The sequence below is a fragment of the Crocodylus porosus genome, unplaced genomic scaffold (genome assembly GCF_001723895.1).
Source record: "Crocodylus porosus isolate Cpor-Errol unplaced genomic scaffold, CroPor_comp1, whole genome shotgun sequence".
Taxonomy (NCBI): Eukaryota; Metazoa; Chordata; order Crocodylia; family Crocodylidae; genus Crocodylus; species Crocodylus porosus.
The window spans coordinates 24648669-24668083 of record NW_017728921.1 but is presented as its reverse complement, the minus strand read 5'-3'; the positions used below and the strand labels follow the sequence as shown (position 1 = coordinate 24668083).

At 48.1% G+C, this 19415-nt stretch overlaps 1 protein-coding gene across 6 annotated transcripts in view; it reads right to left on the bottom strand.

Moving 5' to 3' along the window:
* Positions 1-15506: 15506 nt before the first annotated feature.
* Positions 15507-19415, bottom strand: part of AP1B1 (adaptor related protein complex 1 beta 1 subunit) — a 51542-nt gene continuing 47633 nt past the window's right edge. For 3 of the 6 annotated variants that reach the window (XM_019539312.1, XM_019539314.1, XM_019539315.1), the window contains 2 exons: positions 18911-18919; positions 15507-17715 (listed from right to left, as the gene is read on the bottom strand). In XM_019539312.1, coding sequence (XP_019394857.1) covers positions 17641-17715; positions 18911-18919 — 84 coding nt within the window. In that variant the 3' untranslated portion in view covers positions 15507-17640. The remainder of the gene's footprint in view (positions 17716-18910; positions 18920-19415) is intronic. The other 3 variants (XM_019539313.1, XM_019539317.1, XM_019539316.1) reach the window with 1 other exon arrangement.

Here is a 19415-nt window from a genome sequence, read left to right as displayed (position 1 = left end):
AGACCAGCAGGCACTGGGGGAGTCCCTGTTCCCCCGAGCACTACCAGGAGTGACTAGAAATAATGGTCACAAGCTGGCAGAGGGTAAATTCAGATTAGACATCAGGAGGCGCTACTTCACTGTCAGGGTGGCTAGGATCTGGAACCAACTTCTGAGCGAACTGGTGCTGGCTCCTACCCTGGGGGTCTTTAATACAAGGCTAGACAATCACCTTGCTGGGGTCATTTGACCCCGGTACTCTTTCTTGTCATGACAGGGGTCGGACTTGATGATCTGCTCAGGTCCGTTCTGACCCTAGTAACTATGAAAGTATGGCTGACAAATGATGAACGTTGATTCATTTATGCCAGCGTTACCAGTGTAGTATATGAGGCCTGGATCATGGATTACTTAGCCAGCCACTTACATATACTACCAGTCATTTGCTGCATGATGAGTTATTCTGTAGTTTGTCAGAAATTTTGGCCGATAGGTCAGTCCCACGATCTTCATTTTTCCTAGACTTAAAGTAAAGTGTTTTGGGTTTACTGAAATCCATGCAGAGCTTATAATCTATGGAACTATACACCAAAAGGCTGATGCATTGGATGTGCTAAGCTCCCCTTGGAATATCACCATTGATGCCATGTTCAGCAAACTGGTCAGAATGAGGAACACGGTGCCTTCTTAGGAGGGGAGTAAAATTTGGCCTTCTATATGTCTGACCCTCAGCTTCATATCTATTAACTGAAGTCCCAGCTGTCTTTGGGTTGTACAATCATTTACTTTCTTTCCTCTTCCAGATCACACCTATAGGCTAGGAACAGGCATTCAAAAAGCCTGAACCTAAATTGATTCAATCTTTGCAGGTTAGTCTAACCTGGCTAAGCTAAATCAGTTTTGTAACCAGATAGACATCCCAGAAATGCAGGCACATGCCTGCGGTGGCTCAGGCTAGAAGCCAGGATGTGCTAGAGCAGCCTTCCCTTCCCTTCTACAATGCTGAGCTGAGAGGGGTGTGGCCAGGCCCCAGCAGGACACTGTGATCAGGGAGGTGTTCCCCACCCTCCTGAACAGCCCAGCAGGCAGAGACAATTCAAGCAGGGTGCAGGGCCCCACCCCCAAATGCAAAAAAGCTGGCAGGAGATTTGGGGGAGGGGTGCCGAGTGCCCAGATGTGATGCCAGAGGCAGCATGGTGTCATTGCGGCCACTTGGACCAGCTCCATGGGGGCCCCTCGAAGCACAGGGCCCAGGGCAGTCACCCTGATTTGCCCCCCTCAGTGATGGCCCTGCCAGCAAGGAGTGTTTATTACCCCTAATTCAGTGTTTACACATAATAGAAGAGGGATATTACCAGCTATCTGTTGATTTTGCCTTTATCCTGTGTGCCACAGCTCAGAGGTAGCCAGCATGTAGTCTGCTAACTAATGCTGAGAGGTGTCTGTGAGGGACAGGGGAATGCCTGCTTAGCAGAGAGGTGTGGGGGAGAAGGGAGGGGAACATCAGAAGCCAAACAGATGCCTGCAGAGACTGCCACAGCTGCAGCCAGGGAGCAGAGGGGAGGGGCCAGCCCTGCTGTGGAGCAGAGAGCCCAGCCTAACCCAGAGAGCATGAAGGATGCTGGGGGTGTCTGATTTAATTTAAACCAGCAAGGAGTCTGGGACAGATATTGTGTAAACTGGTTTGAGCCAAATCAGTTAAGTCTGCTACTACATTCAACCAGGTTTTTTTCAAACTGGTTTATGTGCACTGAACATCTGTTCTGTTACACGTTTAAACCAGTTTCTGATCACTTAAACCAGTTTATGTGTAATGTCTGTCCCTAGGTGTACAGATCAAGGGACTAGTCAATGTAGCCCTCTTGTCTATAGATTAATGCAGGGGTGGGCTGGATTCAGCCCACCAGGCAATTCTATCTGGCCTGCGGGGCCCTCAAAAAATTTAGAAAATAAATATTTCTCTGCTTCTGGCTGCCTGTCAAATATGACAGGAGCCAGGGGCAGTAGGACCCATGGGAAGCCACCCTGAATAGCAAGGCCCATGTGGGCTCTGAGCGACTACACCAGCAGCAGGAGGGGGAGGGGCTGGTTTTCTTCCACACTGAGCAGTTTGTCTAGCCCTGCTGCTGCTGAGCCTGGGCCCCACACTGGCTCTGAGCTCACCCACTGGGGCTCAGCCACAGCAGCAGCAGAAGCTAGGCAGAAGCTGCTACTCAGCATGGGGAAAATGCCCCTCCCCACGGCCCTCACTGTTGCCAGGCAGTTTTTGGTGCGACCAGCCAGAGCCTACACTGTGCTAGGCTGTGGTGTGGCTCCTTTGCCGCTTGTAAGCAGTCCTGCAGCTGCTCCACATGGTCACTACTACTGTGCTGGGTAGCCCAGAGGCAATGGTGAAGGAGCTGCACTGCAGCCTAGTGCAGTGTGAACTCCGGGCAGTGAGGAGGGGGGTGATTTTCCCCACACCGAGCAGCAGTTTCTGCCCAGCTGCTGCTGCGGCTCAGTCCCAACAGATATTTTTTCCCCTAAGACAGCAAACCCTTTGCCCCAAAAGTCATACTTCCAGGGCCAAAGGTCAGAGGTTGAGGCAGAACTTCCAGGCGCAAGATGGTGACTAGGGGCAGGGCACCTGTCAGAGGGCAGGGCTACCCATATGGCCCTTAACAGTGTGGCAAAACTGTTGTCAGTAAGCAGCCCTCTGCCCAAAATAATTGCCTGCCCTGCTGTAGAGGTTAGGCTGGCTATCCAGGTGCCTACATGTGGCTTCAGCAGGCTGAGTGCCCCCCATCAAACTTGCAGTTTCAGACTTGGGAGCCAGCTCAAGCAAGGGTGCAAACTGGGAGTAGTGACTGGAAGCCCCTGGGCACACAGCTGGCAGGAGAGTGAACAAGGGCTCTGCAGAAAAAGTTAGATAGAGGCCCAGACCATACAAATCCCACAGTCAAGAGGAGTGTTAGTGGGACATAGGACCCTGCTCTTTACAAAGGACAGGAGTGGTGAGGACATGAATTGAGTGGCTGCATACATTAGCTTCCATGCTGCAGAGGGCTGAACTGCCTAGCTTATGCAGAAAGCTCCCTCAGAATTGGCCACTGCTAATAGTCTACAATTACAAACAGCTCCATTAGAAATCCTGACAGTGCCCAACATACCCTGCTTCAACCAGTGCAGTTCAGTTTCATAGAGTTGCTTTCATTTGTTACACCCTCGAGCTTGTGGAATGACTTTATTACAGAGGCCACAAAAAGAAAACTCAGACTCTGCTTATCACCATACTCAGCTTTGGGTCAAAACAGGAGGTTAGTTATTCAGTACAGCAAAATCCAGTTTAACTGATAAATTATGGATGAAAACTTTCCTCCCCGTTGCTGGTAAGAATAGAAGTCATTGACACTGTCCTATTCCCTCCTCCCACCCTGATTCTCATTGGGGAAATCTGTTCATGTAGAACAATAGAAATGAAAGCAGGAGCACTGGGCTGAGACTCAGGAGACCTAAGTTTATCTCCCAGGTCTTCCACAGACATCCAATATAAGTCCCTTGCGCGCCCTTTCAGTCAGGCACGTGGCTGCAATAAAGCCACATAGGAACAACACACACCAGTGAAGCTAGGCATACAGGTCAGTAGCTTTACTGAAGAAGTCATTTGTTCCTGGTACAATTGTGGCAGGGAGGGGAGGGAAGGGGAGGTGGTGTCCACACAAGTACTGGGATACATTTGAGGACAGGCTCTGATTTGATCCAAGTAGACCCAGGTTCTTGGCACACATGGGGAACAGGGGTTAGTTGAATAATTTAAAGTAGGAGCTGTAAAATATGGACCAAAGCCCAGGAACACATAAGGGAGAAACCTGTATGTTAAGGGGTCTTCGTACCCAAGAAAGGACAGAGTTGAATCAGCAAATATCAGAGTGAAGGTTTAAATAGAAACAGGTTCCTGCACAAAAATAAATACAGATGCCTGTATACAGGCACACAAAGGTAGATACAACAGAGTGCTTCACAATGCAGGAGGGCTTTACTGGAACAGGCATTCAAAAGCACGAGGGAATGAAGTCAGTGGGAACACTAATGCTTGGCTGCAAATTATGTCAGAGCACAGCCCAAATTAGGGAGCAGCACTGCATCTAAAGTGTTCCCTAGATTAGTGATTCTCCAGCAGGGTGACAGGTCATGAGAACTGCTTCATTTATGTTAGGGAGTTAGGAATCCTAGCTGGGGTCAGGCATGACCCAGCAGCACGGCTACAACTCTCCAGCTGCACAACTAAGGGTAAAACATTGGTTTGATGCAATGCAACTAGCCCAGGGCTGGAGGCAGTGAGATAGATATGTGAAATAGCTGGGGAGAGAAATCAAGTAGGCTGCAAAATTTAACAACAACCATAGGACTCCAAATTTCTCACATGCATGGGGCACCTGGTCCATTAGAGCAGTATTTCCCAACCGGTTTGCTGTCATACGTTACCAGGTGTGTTGTGGGATCTTGGGGGTCTGTGGCTCCCGGTGGGGCATGGCTTCAGCCAGCGGGCCATGGGATGGGAGAGGCCGTGTAAGTGCGCCGTGGGATGAAAAAGATTGGGAAATGCTGCATTAGAGTAACACTCGGAGACACATTTCCTCCCCACTCCAGAGCACACGGTGAAAGAGCCTATGCATGACTTTGTTTTATATAAAACACATAGGTATTAAAGTAGCAACGTAGCAGCTCAGCTCCTGCCATGGTGGCAATGCTATAACTGGTTTCAGCATACAGGCAGCAGCAAAAAGTGACATTAGAAAGGGAGATGTCAGGAAAAGGAGGCAAGGAATCAAGCAGGGTCTAAAAGCAAAGGTTGTCAAACCCTTCAGTGTAGATGGTACTGCAGTCCTGGGAGGTGCCTCTATCCACAGAGCTAGAGAAGCCAGGCCAGTCAAGCTCAAGGTGTGAAAGCCTATCCTTTCCATAAGGAGAGCTGGTAGGTTAGGATAAATTGAAACTGCTCTCCTCCATAGATGGCACCTGCCATGTCAGAATGAATGGCCTGCATCTTTGTGTTAGTGCTGCACACAAGCGATGACGACATGAGCTTTTAACTGCACACAAGATGGATCACTCGTGAGGGCAATGCAACCAGAAAGATGGCAAATCAGTGGAGAAATCCTGATATAAAGATCCCCCCCTATGTCTTGCAAAGGAATCTCTACATACCAGGGCAAGCAGGCTTACCCCAACCACGCAGCCTAACAAAGGACAGCGTGATCCAGGGATAGGGCACTGGTCTGAAAGTTGTCATCATACTGAGTCTCCCTCTACCAAGTACCTGCTGTTTGTAGACTCAAACTGCATCCTAAAAAAATTCCCTTTTTGTCACCATTTCTCTCACAAAGAGGCTGTTCCAGGCCCTCATGTTGCTCTGATGGTTAGAAACCTCCTTTCTAGCCTAAATTTATTTATGCAAGTTACTTCCCATATGTTCTTGGACCAACATTGATTTTAAGCTTAAGTGCGTCTTCATCCCTGGTGCTAACTCCTTTCAATATCTGCAGACAGCAAGCCTCCTCCCTCTTAGCCTTTGAGTGCTTACCCCCTACAAAGGTCCATTTGCAGCCTTGGTGCAGGGCATGGTGTTAGCCTCCAGCAGGAAGGAGGAAGCAACCTTACTTTGTGGCTCCTCTTGAAGGAACTGATGCTTTCCTCCTCTGCATCCAACATGCACCATGTCAAAAAATCACAAGACAAACTTAACCCCCCCCCCGCAAAAACCAAACAAAAAAACCCAAGAGATTTGGAATATAAATCATGAGATGCTATTTTGAAGTGTGTGTGTGGGGGGAGGGGGGTCCCCACATACCGTGGTAGGATCCAGGGTACTGTGGGTCAGGAGTGAGGGGCAGCAACAGGGTTGGGGGGGCTGTGGCTTGGGAGTGAGGGGCAGCCACATAAACATACACATGCAGACAGACGGACAGACAGCTGCCCACAGCTCTGTTGCATGACTTGCCCTGGCCCCATTCCCTCCCTCACTGCAGAAGGGGTGAGGGGGCAGATTGAGGCCCCTGTCTCCCTCTGCCCCTTCCCCTCCACAGACTTACCAGCTTGGTGCTCTCTATATGTGCTAGAAGAAAAAAATCCTGAGATTTGATCTCTCCACCAGGAGATCATGAGTCAGAGTTAATTTGACTTGGAAGTCAGGAGTCTCATGATTTTTTCATGAGAGTTGGCATTACTAAACATGCAGCATGAACACAGATTTACCTAGCACCCAGAGCAGCATTTGCTAACTGCAGTGGAAAGGAAACGAGTGATCAAAGGCCTGGGGAAGAGGAATTCAATTTCCCTAGATTGACTCTGGGAGCTAGACAAATTAAGCTTTTAAAATTGAGAATTAAAAGAGATTCTCTTGTTTTTAATAGACTCAGGGAAGATGATCTTGTCCTGGACAGGAGGCAGAGGAGCTGTGCAGAGAGCTGTTTTTAAAGCAGAGGTAAAGGATTCCTAGATCATTTCAAGATAGCCATTTAAAATGCAGAGTGATTCCCACCCCCTCACCTGCCAGAGATGGAGGTGACTTAACTAGCTGAATTTTTTCCCCACTGGCTGCTCTTGGGAGCTGAGGCAGGATCACAACAGCTAATGGTCCCAGTCAGGAACAGGAAAGGATGGAAACATGACCCCATCATTAAAATAGGCCTCTTGTGAATAAGCAGCATATGTTGCCGAATGCAAAGATTTCCAGGTGACAGGGACTGCGCAGCATTAAGGAAGCCGGACTGAACTGCCTGTCAAATATCAGGGCTGGGATAAATCAGCTTGAAGGAAGTAGAATGGGGTCAGAGACCCACCTTCAGTCCCTGTTGGCCAATGTGAAATGAGCCTAGGTTGGTCAGCTTGACCTCAATGCCCAGGAAGTTACTGGAACCAATTATAACAGAATCAGTTTGTGAACATCTGGAGGAAGAAAGGCTGATGAAATGCAGACAGAACCAGTCATGTGAAACCACAGATGAAGGTGGGTGGATGAAGGGAATGCAGTAGAGCTGGGGTACCTAGACTTCAGTAGGGCTTCTGACATAGCCCCACATGACACAGTCTCATAAGTGAACAGGAGAAACATGTTAGATAAAATGACTGTAAATTGGATAGACAGGTGGCCCAATAACCACAAGCAATGCATAACTATAAAATAGACCAATGTTAGAATGACAGGAGGTTTTAAGGGGGTTCCACAAGGGCCTGTCCTGGGGCTGGTGCTATTTTATATGTTTATTAAGTATTTGGTTGCTGGAAGAGAGTTTCTTGATCAAGTTTCTAGGTGACAGAACAGTACACAAAAGCACTGCAAACATTCGGGAGAATAGGAGTAAAATTCAGAAGCCTCTTGATAGGCCTAAGCTCGAGACATGGTGATGTTCATTGCAGAAAAGTGCAAGATGCAATACATAGGGAAGAATATCCAAATGCAGAAATACAGATGTGACAGGGTAGTGGTGCTGCTTAGAAGGATCTGGGGGTTTTGGTGGATCACAGACTTAGCATGGGTCACTAAGATGATGCAAGTGGTGGGGGGTGGGGAATAGTATAATTTTCAGCTGCTTCAATGGGAGTATTAGGTCTAAGGTATTGGAAGCAATAGTGCCACTCTGCAGTGCACTGGATAGGCCTCACCTAAAGCATCACGTGCAGCCCTGAGCCCCATGTTTTAAAGAAGGTGGAGAAGCTGTCCAGGGCCTAGAGGCAGATGACAAATGATTTCATAGACATCAGGGCTGGAAGGGACCTCGGGAGATCAAGTCCAGCCCCCTGCCCAAAGGGCAGGAAGTCAGCTGGGGTCATAGGATCCCAGCAAGATAAGCATCCAATTTGCTCTTGAAGGTGTTCAATGTAGGTGCTTGAACCACCTCCGCTGGCAGGCTGTTCCAGACCTTGGGGGCTCGGACAGTAAAGAAATTCTTCCTGATGTCCAGCCTGAAATGATCTTGCAGTAGTTTATAACCATTTGATCCAGTCATCCCTTGGGGCGCTCTGGTGAACAAACACTTCCCCAGATCCTGGTGGTCACCCCTGATAAACTTATAGGTGGCCATCAGATCACCCCTGAGCCTGTGCTTTTCCAGGCTAAAGAGTCCCATGGCTCTCAGCCTGTCATCGTAAGATCTGTTTTCTTGACCACATGATCAGAGGTGGGAAACCAAGCTGTACAATGAATGGTTTTAGGAGAACTGGGCACGTTCAGTTTGGAAGAGAGGCAGTTAAGTGGGCAAGAAAATTTGAATTCAAGTAGCTGAAAAATGGCCATGAGAAGGGAACACCTGTTCTCTCCTGCTGCAGAGGGCTGGACATAATGCAGGGGATTTAAGCTTTAGCAAAGCAGATTCAGATTACTTCTCAGGAAAAGCTTCCTTGCTTTTAGCACAGGAAAGCAGTGGAAGAGACTGTCTAAGGGAACTGTAGATTCTTTCACTGGAGGTTTTCAAGAGGTGGCTGTATAAGCATTGGCCAGGGGTAGTTTAGGATTAGCACATCCTGTGTTTGTGCAGGGGGTTGAACCAAATAAGCCTTGAGATCCTTTCCAACCCATAGCTGACAGCACAGCTTTTTCTTACTGGATCCTGTAAATACTCCTTTGTACGTGAGCATCATGAAGGAGCAGAGGGCTAATGTCTTTGGAAAGCAGGCTCCAGCCTGCTCGTCTGTGTTGGGACTGAGCTATTATCCATGTAAGAGGTTGACCCCAATTCCAGACTTCAGCATGGCTGCACCAATACAAACCCCGGACATAAGAGGGAGTCACTCGGCCAGCTGCGATTTGCAGTTGTACAGTTCAGCAGATGCAACTCCCACTGATGCAAGCACCAATTATACTCTACTGCAGGAGGGTTTTGTACTGAGATAGCTACAACTGGCAGCAAGACCAGTGACAACAGAGGGACCAGAGACCTCAGTGTTAACTTACTGTATCTGAAAAATGTCTATATGATGGTGCATATAGATGAATGTCACCAAGCTGGAAAGTTCATGCAAGGAGGAATTCATCTTCTGCATGATACACACATACTAGCCTTCTTTTGCCTGTCATAGAAGTAGCTGAGGCCTCACCTGAAGCATATATAAAAACCAAAGCATGTGGAAGAAGTTAGCTCAGAGTGGACAGACATCAGCTTAATGGCAAACAGGTTCTGGCAACTGGAAGCCTGTGGTTATTCCAAGGCAGCAGGGAAGAGGCTGAATGAGTGAGTTCACTGGTGGGTATGTAAAGTGTTATTCAAGTGGTGCCAAAAAGAGTTGCCCTGCTTTACAACACTTAAATGTCTGCCCAAGCACATGGGAGTGGGGGAGGTACGTAATACCACTTATAGCCAGGGGCTCAGATGCCCACGTTAAAATCCATTGTAAAATCTACCCCTTGCTAAGGTTTCCTGTAGTTCCTGGAGTCCCAGGATTTCACACCACCACTTTTTTGCCACTGGAACAGCCCCACATAGGAGCAGAGTGCAACTGATGCCGTGATATCAGCCAGGCTCCGCAGAGAGCCCGACTTGTTCTGAAAGGAGCAGGTACTGCCATTTCCCATGGGGCATCAGCTGTGAGACTACATCAATTCAGCACCAACAATTCTAGGATGCGTCTCACAGCTGCCTGGGCCCAAGTACTACCCCCATCTCTCACCCAGTAGCCAAAAATCTCTTCTTCTAGCAATGCAATGATGTCTCTTGCATCGTAGACCTCTGCAGTACAGTGAACATTTAAATCTGTAGAGGCCAAAACAATTGAATAACATGGTAATGTGCAATTGGCTTCAGAATCCCTGGGAGGCCCTTCTCCCTGAAGGCAGGCAGCAGCATTTGACATTCTGGGAAATACTGCGAGATTACAGGTCCTACAAGATGGATGAAAGCGAACGCTGGAGCACTCTCATAGAAGGATCTCAATCCAAACCCAGCTGAAAGCAGTGGGAAGTCCTTCCACCCCCCAGTCATAATAGACCACTCTGTTGTCTCTGACTCTGGCCCAACTGCTAGAGGTCTGTATGGTAGTTTCTACTTCTAGAAGGCTACTGACTTTCCCAGTTGTCCTGTAGGGTTTTCTCCAAGATGGTTCTGACATCTTTAAGAGGGGCTGGAGAATTTACAGATTATTAGAATATGAGGAATAGGTGAACTGCAGAGAAAAACTATAACATATGACAGCAGAAAGTGGAGGAGGAAGAGGAAATGCCTATAAAGCAGGAGTGGATAGGTAGAGAGTATTTTTGGAGTGATGCTCCAGAAAGTGTAAATGGAAAAAATGGGGGTGGGGAAGAGGAAGGAGGTTGGGAATTAATGCAGAGAATGCTGGTTGTAATCCACTGTGGGGACTCGAGCCCCGAATCAGGCAGAGAAAATGCAGGGTCTTATCTGAAAAGCCAGTGCAGCCAAGAATGAATCTGTTCTTACTTTCTTTAAAGATCTCCCATTCCCAAACTCCAGGCACTTGCATAGATGTAAAGCACATAGTCAGCATGAATATACACAGCTAATCACCAACTCCCCCTTTCCCCCAACCCTAACTACACATCCAAGGGAAACCTCTCTTGCCTCCACTACAGAGTCCTTTTGCATCCTTACCCTCCTTGCAGACTACTAAGTAGATGGGCTTTAGTTTCTAGGGTTGGAAGGGACCTGAGGAAATCATCAAGTCTGACCCCCTGCCATGGCAGGAAAGAGTACTGGGGTCAAACGACTCCAGCAATGTGTATGTCTAGCCTCCTCTTAAAGACCTCCAGGATAGGAGCCTGGATTGGATAGGTATATGAGGTTAGGCCATGTCTGGTAATTCCTAGCACAGTTATAGGGCAGGCCAACAGTCCTCTGGGTACACATGGAGATCGCTGCTGCTGTCCAGTTCCTTAGCACACATGGAGACATCCACTGCAACTTAGACTTTTTAATAAATGTAAGGGCAGGGACAGCTGGAAGAGGGGACAAACACTAGAGGGCAATTCCATTGTGCAGCCCAATTAGGATAGCAGTACACAAACAGCAAGTCATGCCCCTTAATTAGAGCAGCCCAGCCTGCACCCTGCACAGCATCCTGAAAAGCCATCAACAAAGTTGGGGTAACTGATCCCTTCCTAACACCTCAGTCTTGGAACATTTCCAAATAAAGGAAGATTCTTCACACAAGAGGTCAAGGTGCAGCAGGCTCAGCTGCTCGCAAACTAGTTGCCCGAGTTTATTCTAAAGGCCTAAGTGCATTCTCAGTGTAACCACCCGTAAGTTTAGTACAGACCTGAGCCTTTCATTGCTCTAATGCTAATTGAATCTGGGGCCAGGAGGACGAGGCCAAAGGGTTTGGGAATTAAAATATTTGAGATCTGGGCTATATTCCAGGCCTTGTCGGATGCACTCACCTGACCCTCCACCTCAACATATTTTTCCCCCAGGACAGTAAAAGTTGAACTTAAAGCGGACACGTTCCTGGCTCGTGAAGAGCCAAGAGCCAAATCCATTACAGCAAGGAGCATCAGCGAGATGAGCGTTGATGGAGAATTACCACAGCCCACGCCAAACAGTCAGCTGACGAACCTTAGCACGTGGAAGCCAAGGAGAGCAGCGGAGCCAGACAGCACCTTGTGTAAGCCCAGTCACAGGGTCCCATGTTAGCAGGAGGATGGAAAGCATCACTACTTTGCAATAGAAGCACCTAGGAAAACTGAACATGTTCAGGGAGATGGGACAGATGGGTTGCAAGGAGCACCAGACACCTCGCAAGAAAAAGCAGTAATTGCTGCTTTCAGGTATGTTCTTGCCTCCAGAAGACAGTGGTGGGGATAGCCAGAGATGCAGAATAAAAGAAAAAAAATGAACCTGAGGGCTGATGCCCTACATGGTAGAGGGCAGGGCTGATCAGAGGGACTCCCTCAAACCTACTTCTCTCAGAAATGGCTAAGATTATATTGCAGAAGCATCTGGAGGCTGCAAGTGAGAAGACAGCTACATTGTGCTGGGCCAGAAGAGACCGAGTAGTCACAGCAGGGGCAGCATTACCCCATTCAGCAGGCCAGAAAACAAAGCCCAGAGGTTCTACGACTTCCCTAGGGTCACACTCAGGCAGACCCAGTCACTGCACCCAGACCTCCCGCCTCCCATCGTCTCATACATTTGTTTATTGTGGCAGCAAGCCCATTGCACCAGATGCCTTGCAGAGTCAAACAGCCAGGAGAGCAAGTGTACTCTACAAGGGCAGTCCCTGGGCACAGCACAGAACTGGTACATCTGCTCCATGCCCCTCCTCCCTCCCAGCCACCCCCCTCCCTCCGCAGGGCTTCATCACCTGTTGCAACTCAGATAAGGTTCAACTCTAATCCCAGTTCAGCCATGGAACAAACTGGCCCATGGCAAAGCATCTTATAACCCTGTACTGCAAAAAAGCAGAACAGCTTCCAGCTCATCAAATGCAGGGTTGCCAGAACCAGCATTTCCAGCCACTTACTGGCTTCTGTCTTCTACCCCTCCAGCAAGGCACTTGTCAGCAGGATCTGAGCCTATTTGCACATCATTTACATCCCAGCCTCCTTCCCCAGAGGCCAAAGCAGTTATCAGCTCAGCACCACCAAAAGCAGCTTGACAGGCTCAGTGATGCTTACTGTTCACCTCCATGCCTCCAGGGCAGAGTCTGGTTATATAGCCACAAACCAATGAAATAAGTGATCCAAGCCAAGGAATTCACCCTCCAGGGGCCCTAGTATCGTGGCAGCCTCAACCATATGTAAATTGCATGGATTTAAAATCAAGTTAGATTTCAATCAAATCAAATTAGGGGAGTAACTTGCATTGACTGAGCAGTTGAGAGATTCTTTCAGCTCAACTTGTTCCTGTTAATTCCCTCCTGTGAGTGAAGCCAGTATAATCCATATAACAGTTTACACCTAACGCATTTAACTTTTCCCATGTTGTATTTGACTAGGTTTGAGTTAACAGGAAGCTCCCTCTTGTTGTATGATGTACACTCACACTCATGCCAATTAGCTACTGAGCTTGTGTCTTGCATCCAAATATCTACAAAGTGGGCATAACTTCTCCCCTCCCACCCCACAATCACCTTGCTGATTTATCCTTCAGGTCTCCCTTGCAGGAGAGCTAGGGAACAGAATGAAGGAACATCCTCTCAAACTGATCTCAGCTGGCATGCAGGCGGTAGAAGGGGCTCGTCTAGAAGTGACAGTTGTGGTTAGAGAGCAAGAGATCACAGAAAAATAAGAAAATCCCAGAGAAAATGTCAGACACCAGATATGCAGCTGATAGTTTTATCCTGACATCAATGGCACTCTGTCCAATGGTTAGAGCAGACAAAAACAGGACAAAGGTCCTGTTTCTGTCTTGCTGTTCGATTGCAGGTAGATCAGTTCCTCTGGACACTCCTCTCTTCCTATTAGGAGGTGAACGGGGCATGTGGGAAAAAGCAGACCCTATATTGCCCACTTTAGGGGAAAAGCTCCGAAGTGGCAGGATGGAAAGTGCACCAGGTGTCAGAGGCTACAAGAAGCCTGCCCTCAGCCCAATGTTATACATCAGGGAGTGGCAACAAAAACACCCACAACCTCAACTTGCGAGTTGTTAGTTTGCCAGGGGAGCCACAAGGGGCCCAAACCTTGTGGTGGCAATGCAGCCCTGGCCCCTTCCCCACCACCTGCCCCAACACGCACTGGCAAGCATGCCAGGGGTTGCCTAGCCTTTAATAGATCCAAGGTTAGTTCTCAGTGGTCAGGTCTCAGACCCCTTGCTTCTAGATCTGTTTCTTTGCAAACAGTTGCTTAGCACAACATACATTTTATCTCCTGGTATAAACACTCCACCCTGCCCCGTGTGCCTTGAAGGGAGTTTTGGGTGACCATGTCAGAAGAGATCTAGGAACAGGTCCCATGACTCTGCTCACAGGCTCAGCACAGAATGAAGTCTTCAGCAGCTGAAGTCTCAACAGCAAGAGGCAGAGGCAGCCACTTCTCCATTAGCACAAGCCAACTATTCTGTTCTGCTCAACCCATTTTACAGATTCTTGTTCTCTTCAGAAACAAGCAAGCTGGCATCCAAAAAAGCCAGAAAGATTCAGATCACAGCAGCCCGCAGCTGACATAGGAAAGCATGGGCTGGTTATAATGAATCTCACAGGAGGGGGTGCAAGCTAGCTTTGGGTCTAACAGCCAATGCTCAGTCTTCATTGGGAAAAAGAGGACAGAGCAGTCCAGGTCCCTGTGCACACTGTGCTGGAACAAGATGCTGTCTAGCATTATCTACACAGTAAGAGCCTGCAGAAGAATTCCTGACCTTTTTCCAGGTAACAAGATTTCTCTGCTGAACTCTAATAGGCCAAAGTTTCACCCCTGGTACTTACACATCCTTTACACAAGTAACTGGTACAGGAAAATGGAGTGGGAAGTCACCCCTGTCACTAAGGAACCTCGACATGCCCAGCACCATGAACACCAAGGCACAAAAAAAAAAAAAATCTCCATTTCTATAGTGGCCTCACTGCCCTGGGGAGACAGCAAGGGCAGGGGAGGGCATTACACTTCTACTTAAGCCTCCTGGTCCCTGCCTTGGTTTTCAAGTGGGCATCGAGTCCCTGCTCTGGTCACTTCGGATTTGGTTTATCCCTTTCTTCTACTATGTGTTTTTCATATGTCATATTTGTCGTGAGCAGTGCCAGTGAAACAGCAGAACACGAATACCGTATTGTACCAAGTATAGGCCAACAACTTCCTCACCTTCAAACCACCTCCCCCTCCCAAGGACTACAGTATACAAACAAGAGGGTTGAGCCATCAGAACAATATGGTAGATGTAATACATGCTCCCCTCTACTCCCATTTGTTAAGTTCCCTCTAGTGTTGAAAAGTATGAATTGTGCTGGTTAATTAAACAGATGTCAAAGCAATATAAGCTTTCAAGCAAAAGTCCACAGACCAAAAAGGTAGCAGTGGAGGTCTAAGGCTACAGCTGCGTGCGAGGACAAAGGGGTTTGGATTTTCAAGTCAGGGGCTTACCAATTAATGGGAGCATGACAGAGACACCAGTTTCCAACTAAGCCTAGAGACACACCAGTGAACATAAGCTGTTCAGAGGCCTCATTCTGTCCCTGGAAGTGTGCAGTGATGAGATTCGGAAATATAAACTCAGGAGTAAGAGATTCCAGGGGTCCAAGAGTTCAGCAGGATTCAGTAGCTCCTGCCAGCTGCCACCCTGGCCTGGCACCAACTGGGCACTGCTGAGGAAGCCCATGCTGTTGGAATCCCTGGCTGGTACTGGAATATTTCCTGCCCCTTCCTCCCTTGGAAAATTCATGGGTCCTAGAAAATTCATGGGCAAATCCTTACTAGCATCTTGCTGTGGAGGAGTGACAAGTAATTCCTCTATGAGGTCTCAGGTCTGAGATCCAGAAACAAAAAATAAATTCGCTAAAAACTCTAGTTGTGCAAGTGATGAGAGAGATAGCCAGTGAGCAGACCCCTGAATATCAGGGTCACCCATGGCGCTGTTTTCTTACCCCGGTCTTCTACACAGACAACAGCATGATGGGAAGATGTCATTTTTATTCAATGTTTTTAAACAAGTAAACATACAATATATTTATATTATATATATTAGATATTTACTGGTGGGATCCGAAAACTCGCACCAAACACTTCTATTTAAGGGTGATCAATTGCTTTAATTTTGGGAAGGAAGAAAATAATTAGTGTCACTGATTTGAAAAGGCAGTGTTCCCCTAAACCCTCCAAAGAGGGACACTGCAAGCAGCCCAGAATATTTCAGCAGGAACACAGCTGCTCCCCTGTTCTGATGGGACTGCAGTAGCTGATGAGCACAGCAGAATCACACAGTTCCCTGGGGCAGTAAGTGCAGATCCCACTCACTTCCCCCACAAACCAGGACACCTAGGAATGGCTGATCACAGCTGCTGTTGTAGTTAAAAAGTAAGGGAGGGAAAAAAAATGAGACTAGGGCTAGAGTGTGAGCCTTACAGAAAACAGAAGCCTAGGATTTCAAGGGGCACTTTGCAAGTAACCTTAGGTTACAGCTGCCTCAAAAGACCCTTTTTCTTGGAAACTTAATTGCAAAGATGGCTGTTAGTGATGGGAGGGTACCAGCACTTAAGGGATTTGACGTACATCTTAGTGCCTGCAGACTCCTTTTCACAGAGGTGCTGTGAGCTCAGGTCTAATGCATATTCCATCCTCCCTTGGACCTATTTAAAATGTGCATTATTTTTTTTCATTGGTGGCATTGATTTCCTTCTCACAGCAGCTGTGGGCATTGGCTGGAGTTTCCAGGGCACCTGGTCCCTGCAGGCTCCTTGGAAAGCAGCCACAGTGAGCCAATTCACACTGAAAATGGGCTCTGCAGTCCAGGAAGAGGCTTTTCTTCTCCTGCAGCTGAAAGCTGTTTTATTGCCAGCCAGTTAATTACTTACTAAACTGCTCAGCAAGAGCAAACCACCACACAGACTTAGGGAGTCAGGTATGTGGTAAACTCATCAGATTCCTTTTAAAACAGCAAAGGAATCTGTTGGGATACTGCTGCTTCATGGTACAGACAGACTGAGCTTGGGTCTGCAGCATCTCTTGTGGAACTCGAGGGCTTTGGAAGGGAAGGGAACTGTGGTTTTGTCTGGAGATCCAAGGGAAGTCAAGTGCTTTGGGGAAGGGAAGAGCTATAATGGAGGAGTTTTGCCACCTACCTCCTGGTAATGACTGCAGGCAGCAATTCACATTCCAGACTAGCAGCTCACACAACTGCCAACCTCTCCCCACAGAGACTTTGAGCAACTGGGGATGAAAAGGATGGGGCCATTTGCCTCTGCAGGCTGAGCTGCTCCTATGGAACACAATTCCCTGCTTTGACCTTCCCTAGCAGACTTTGCCTCCAGCTTTACCCAGGAGTTCTTTTTATCAGCCCAAATAAAGGAGGAAAATTATTCAAGGTGTCTTAGATCTGAAATCAGCTGCAAGCAAATTAACTCCAGGCTCACAATGCTGGGAAAGGAGGCAGCCAGAGCAGTGCTTCATGGCGACTATCCCATCAGAAGAGGATCTGTTAGCAACCACTTCTTTAGCAGATGACACATGCGCTCAAATACAAGAGACCCATTCACCAGGCAAAACACTGATTTTCCAGGGCTGGGCTTGGCAATGCAGCACAAGCCGCACTACAGCATCAAGTCACTGATTGGATTGGCAGGGCAGGCAAGATGGAACCAGCAGCAAGAATCAAAAGGGGAGCCAACAGCAATACCTGCTGCCCCCTGAATTCAGTTCTCAGGCTGGCTTTGGGATTTCATTAAGAAAGCACTCACTTAATTTCAAGGGCAACAGGGCTATTAAAAGGGGCAACATTGGCCAAGAGGACACTGCATTACTTCACACAAAAGAACTCAACACTGATGCACTGAATCTCAACAGGAGCCCCTCCTCCCTTCCTCCCACTCCCTGATCCTGGGCAGCTGAAAATGGACCTTAGGCATTGCCACCTACTCCATGTTCAGCATCTAAGAGACAGCAGTGAGGTTGGGGGTGGGGGGGGTTATCTTGCATCTGTTCTGTGCAGGGACAAGAGGAGACATGCACATAGGTCCTGGTCCCATTTCCTCACTTGGGATCGGGGAGGAGGAGGAGGAGGAGGAGGAGGAAGAGGGTGCCTCAGTGCATTAATTCTTCAAGATGGTTTCATATGCTTGGTAGATGTGCTGGGATACCTCAGGCGCTCGGCATTTCAGAGAGAGCTGCAAAGAAAAAGGAGAAAAAACACAATCCAGTAGCACTTTATACCCACAGCTGTGGAGGCACAGGACACCAGTCCCCACTCAGCCCCCACTTGCCAGCTGCAGTTAGGAACTGGGGTACAGGATCGGAGCTCCAGTGAAGGCTTCTGGGTGAGTAAAGAGGAGAATGCTGAAGACTAGGGGAGGGGGTAAGAAAGCAGGAAACAGCCATCCAAAGCCTCCAAAAAGAGCAGGGTGTCACAGACATGCTGCAAAGTGCAACCTCTAATTATTCTGCTACTCAACCAGGCCTGGGCTTTCCTAAATCCAGACACAGCCCTTCCCCCTCACAGACCAGCCAACATCTCAAGCCATGAGGAGGCTGACCAATTTGAGAAACCCGTCACAAAACTAAGGTGAGAGCCTCAAAATAAACCAACTCCTAATTGGAGTAATCTTCTCAGTGCGTTGTTCCCCATCCACCTCCACCAGCCCTTAAGGCAGGTTGAGAAGCAGAGCTCCCCTGCATGCAGCTTAGAGACAGAAAGTAGAAAGAGCAGTGGGCAAGTGCATACTCATCTGTTTGGGGGGGTTGAATCACTGGTTGTTACTCTGTTAGCCTCTGTAGGAGCTGACATTTTATATCATCTCAAACTGAAGCTAAAGACTTGGAGTTATTTTTCTGATGAGAGGATGTGAATTCAACTTTTCCCTCTTTGGCTTTACCTTTTTTTAGGAAGTAGGTGAAGGATAAGGGAATGGGGAACAAAATGCAGAACAACTGCCAAGGATCACTTTATGGCTGAGTGAGCGAGGTAGCAAATGCAAAGGCAAAAGGCTTGTAGAAGTTACTAGTGCTTTGGGGTTAGCTTCTTTTGGTAGTGCTTGGCTAATGCTCAGCACCAACTTGCCCTACAACAAAGAATGAAGTCACTAGCTGCTTTTGAAAATGTGGGTCTTCTGGGCAGTGAAGCAGTTTTAAGAACTGTTGTTCCTCTTTTCTTCCCACCACCCTCCCTCAGTAGTACGGTCTACCACACAGCAGCAGCTCAATGCCACCCCATGCTGTGCAGGGAGTGCTGGAGGGAACAGAGGCACAAGGGAAAGAAATGAAGTGGGGTAGCAGGCAGTGGGAGACTAAAAAAAAATACCAGTGGTGAAGTGGCAAGAAGGCAGCTGGAGACAGCCATAAAAAGAAAAAAAAAAGTCTGCTAACCTCCAAATCCTGCAACATCAGGGCAGACCAGCGGTGGGCAGGTGGGCATGCAGCAATGAAACAGAGACCGGAATCAACACGCAAAACTGAGCTCATTGTAATGCAACACAACAAAAGGCTGCAAGGGGAATGCCTGGAACCTGTTTTACCTGGGCTGAAATGGGTCAGGGGGCTGGATAATCCTGAAACCGAGTCTGATGACTTGACTGTAAGCATTTCAGACCAGAGGGGAGCAGGGCTAGTTGCTATTGTCTGGGGAAGGGTCTGCCTTTGCAGCTGCTGTTTGGCTCTACCATGAGGGACAAACACATGGAGAACATTTAATCTCCTTAGAATCCAACTTGTCAATTTAAGTTGAGGGAAATGCTTGTGGTTCTCCTGGGTTACTGACCCTGTGGATTACTATAGCTCAAGGCACTTTTCCCACGATCTACCTGATTAGGCCATACAGACCGCTGAACGGCTTAGCAGACACCAACCTGGCTCAATCAGCCACAGTTCCCCT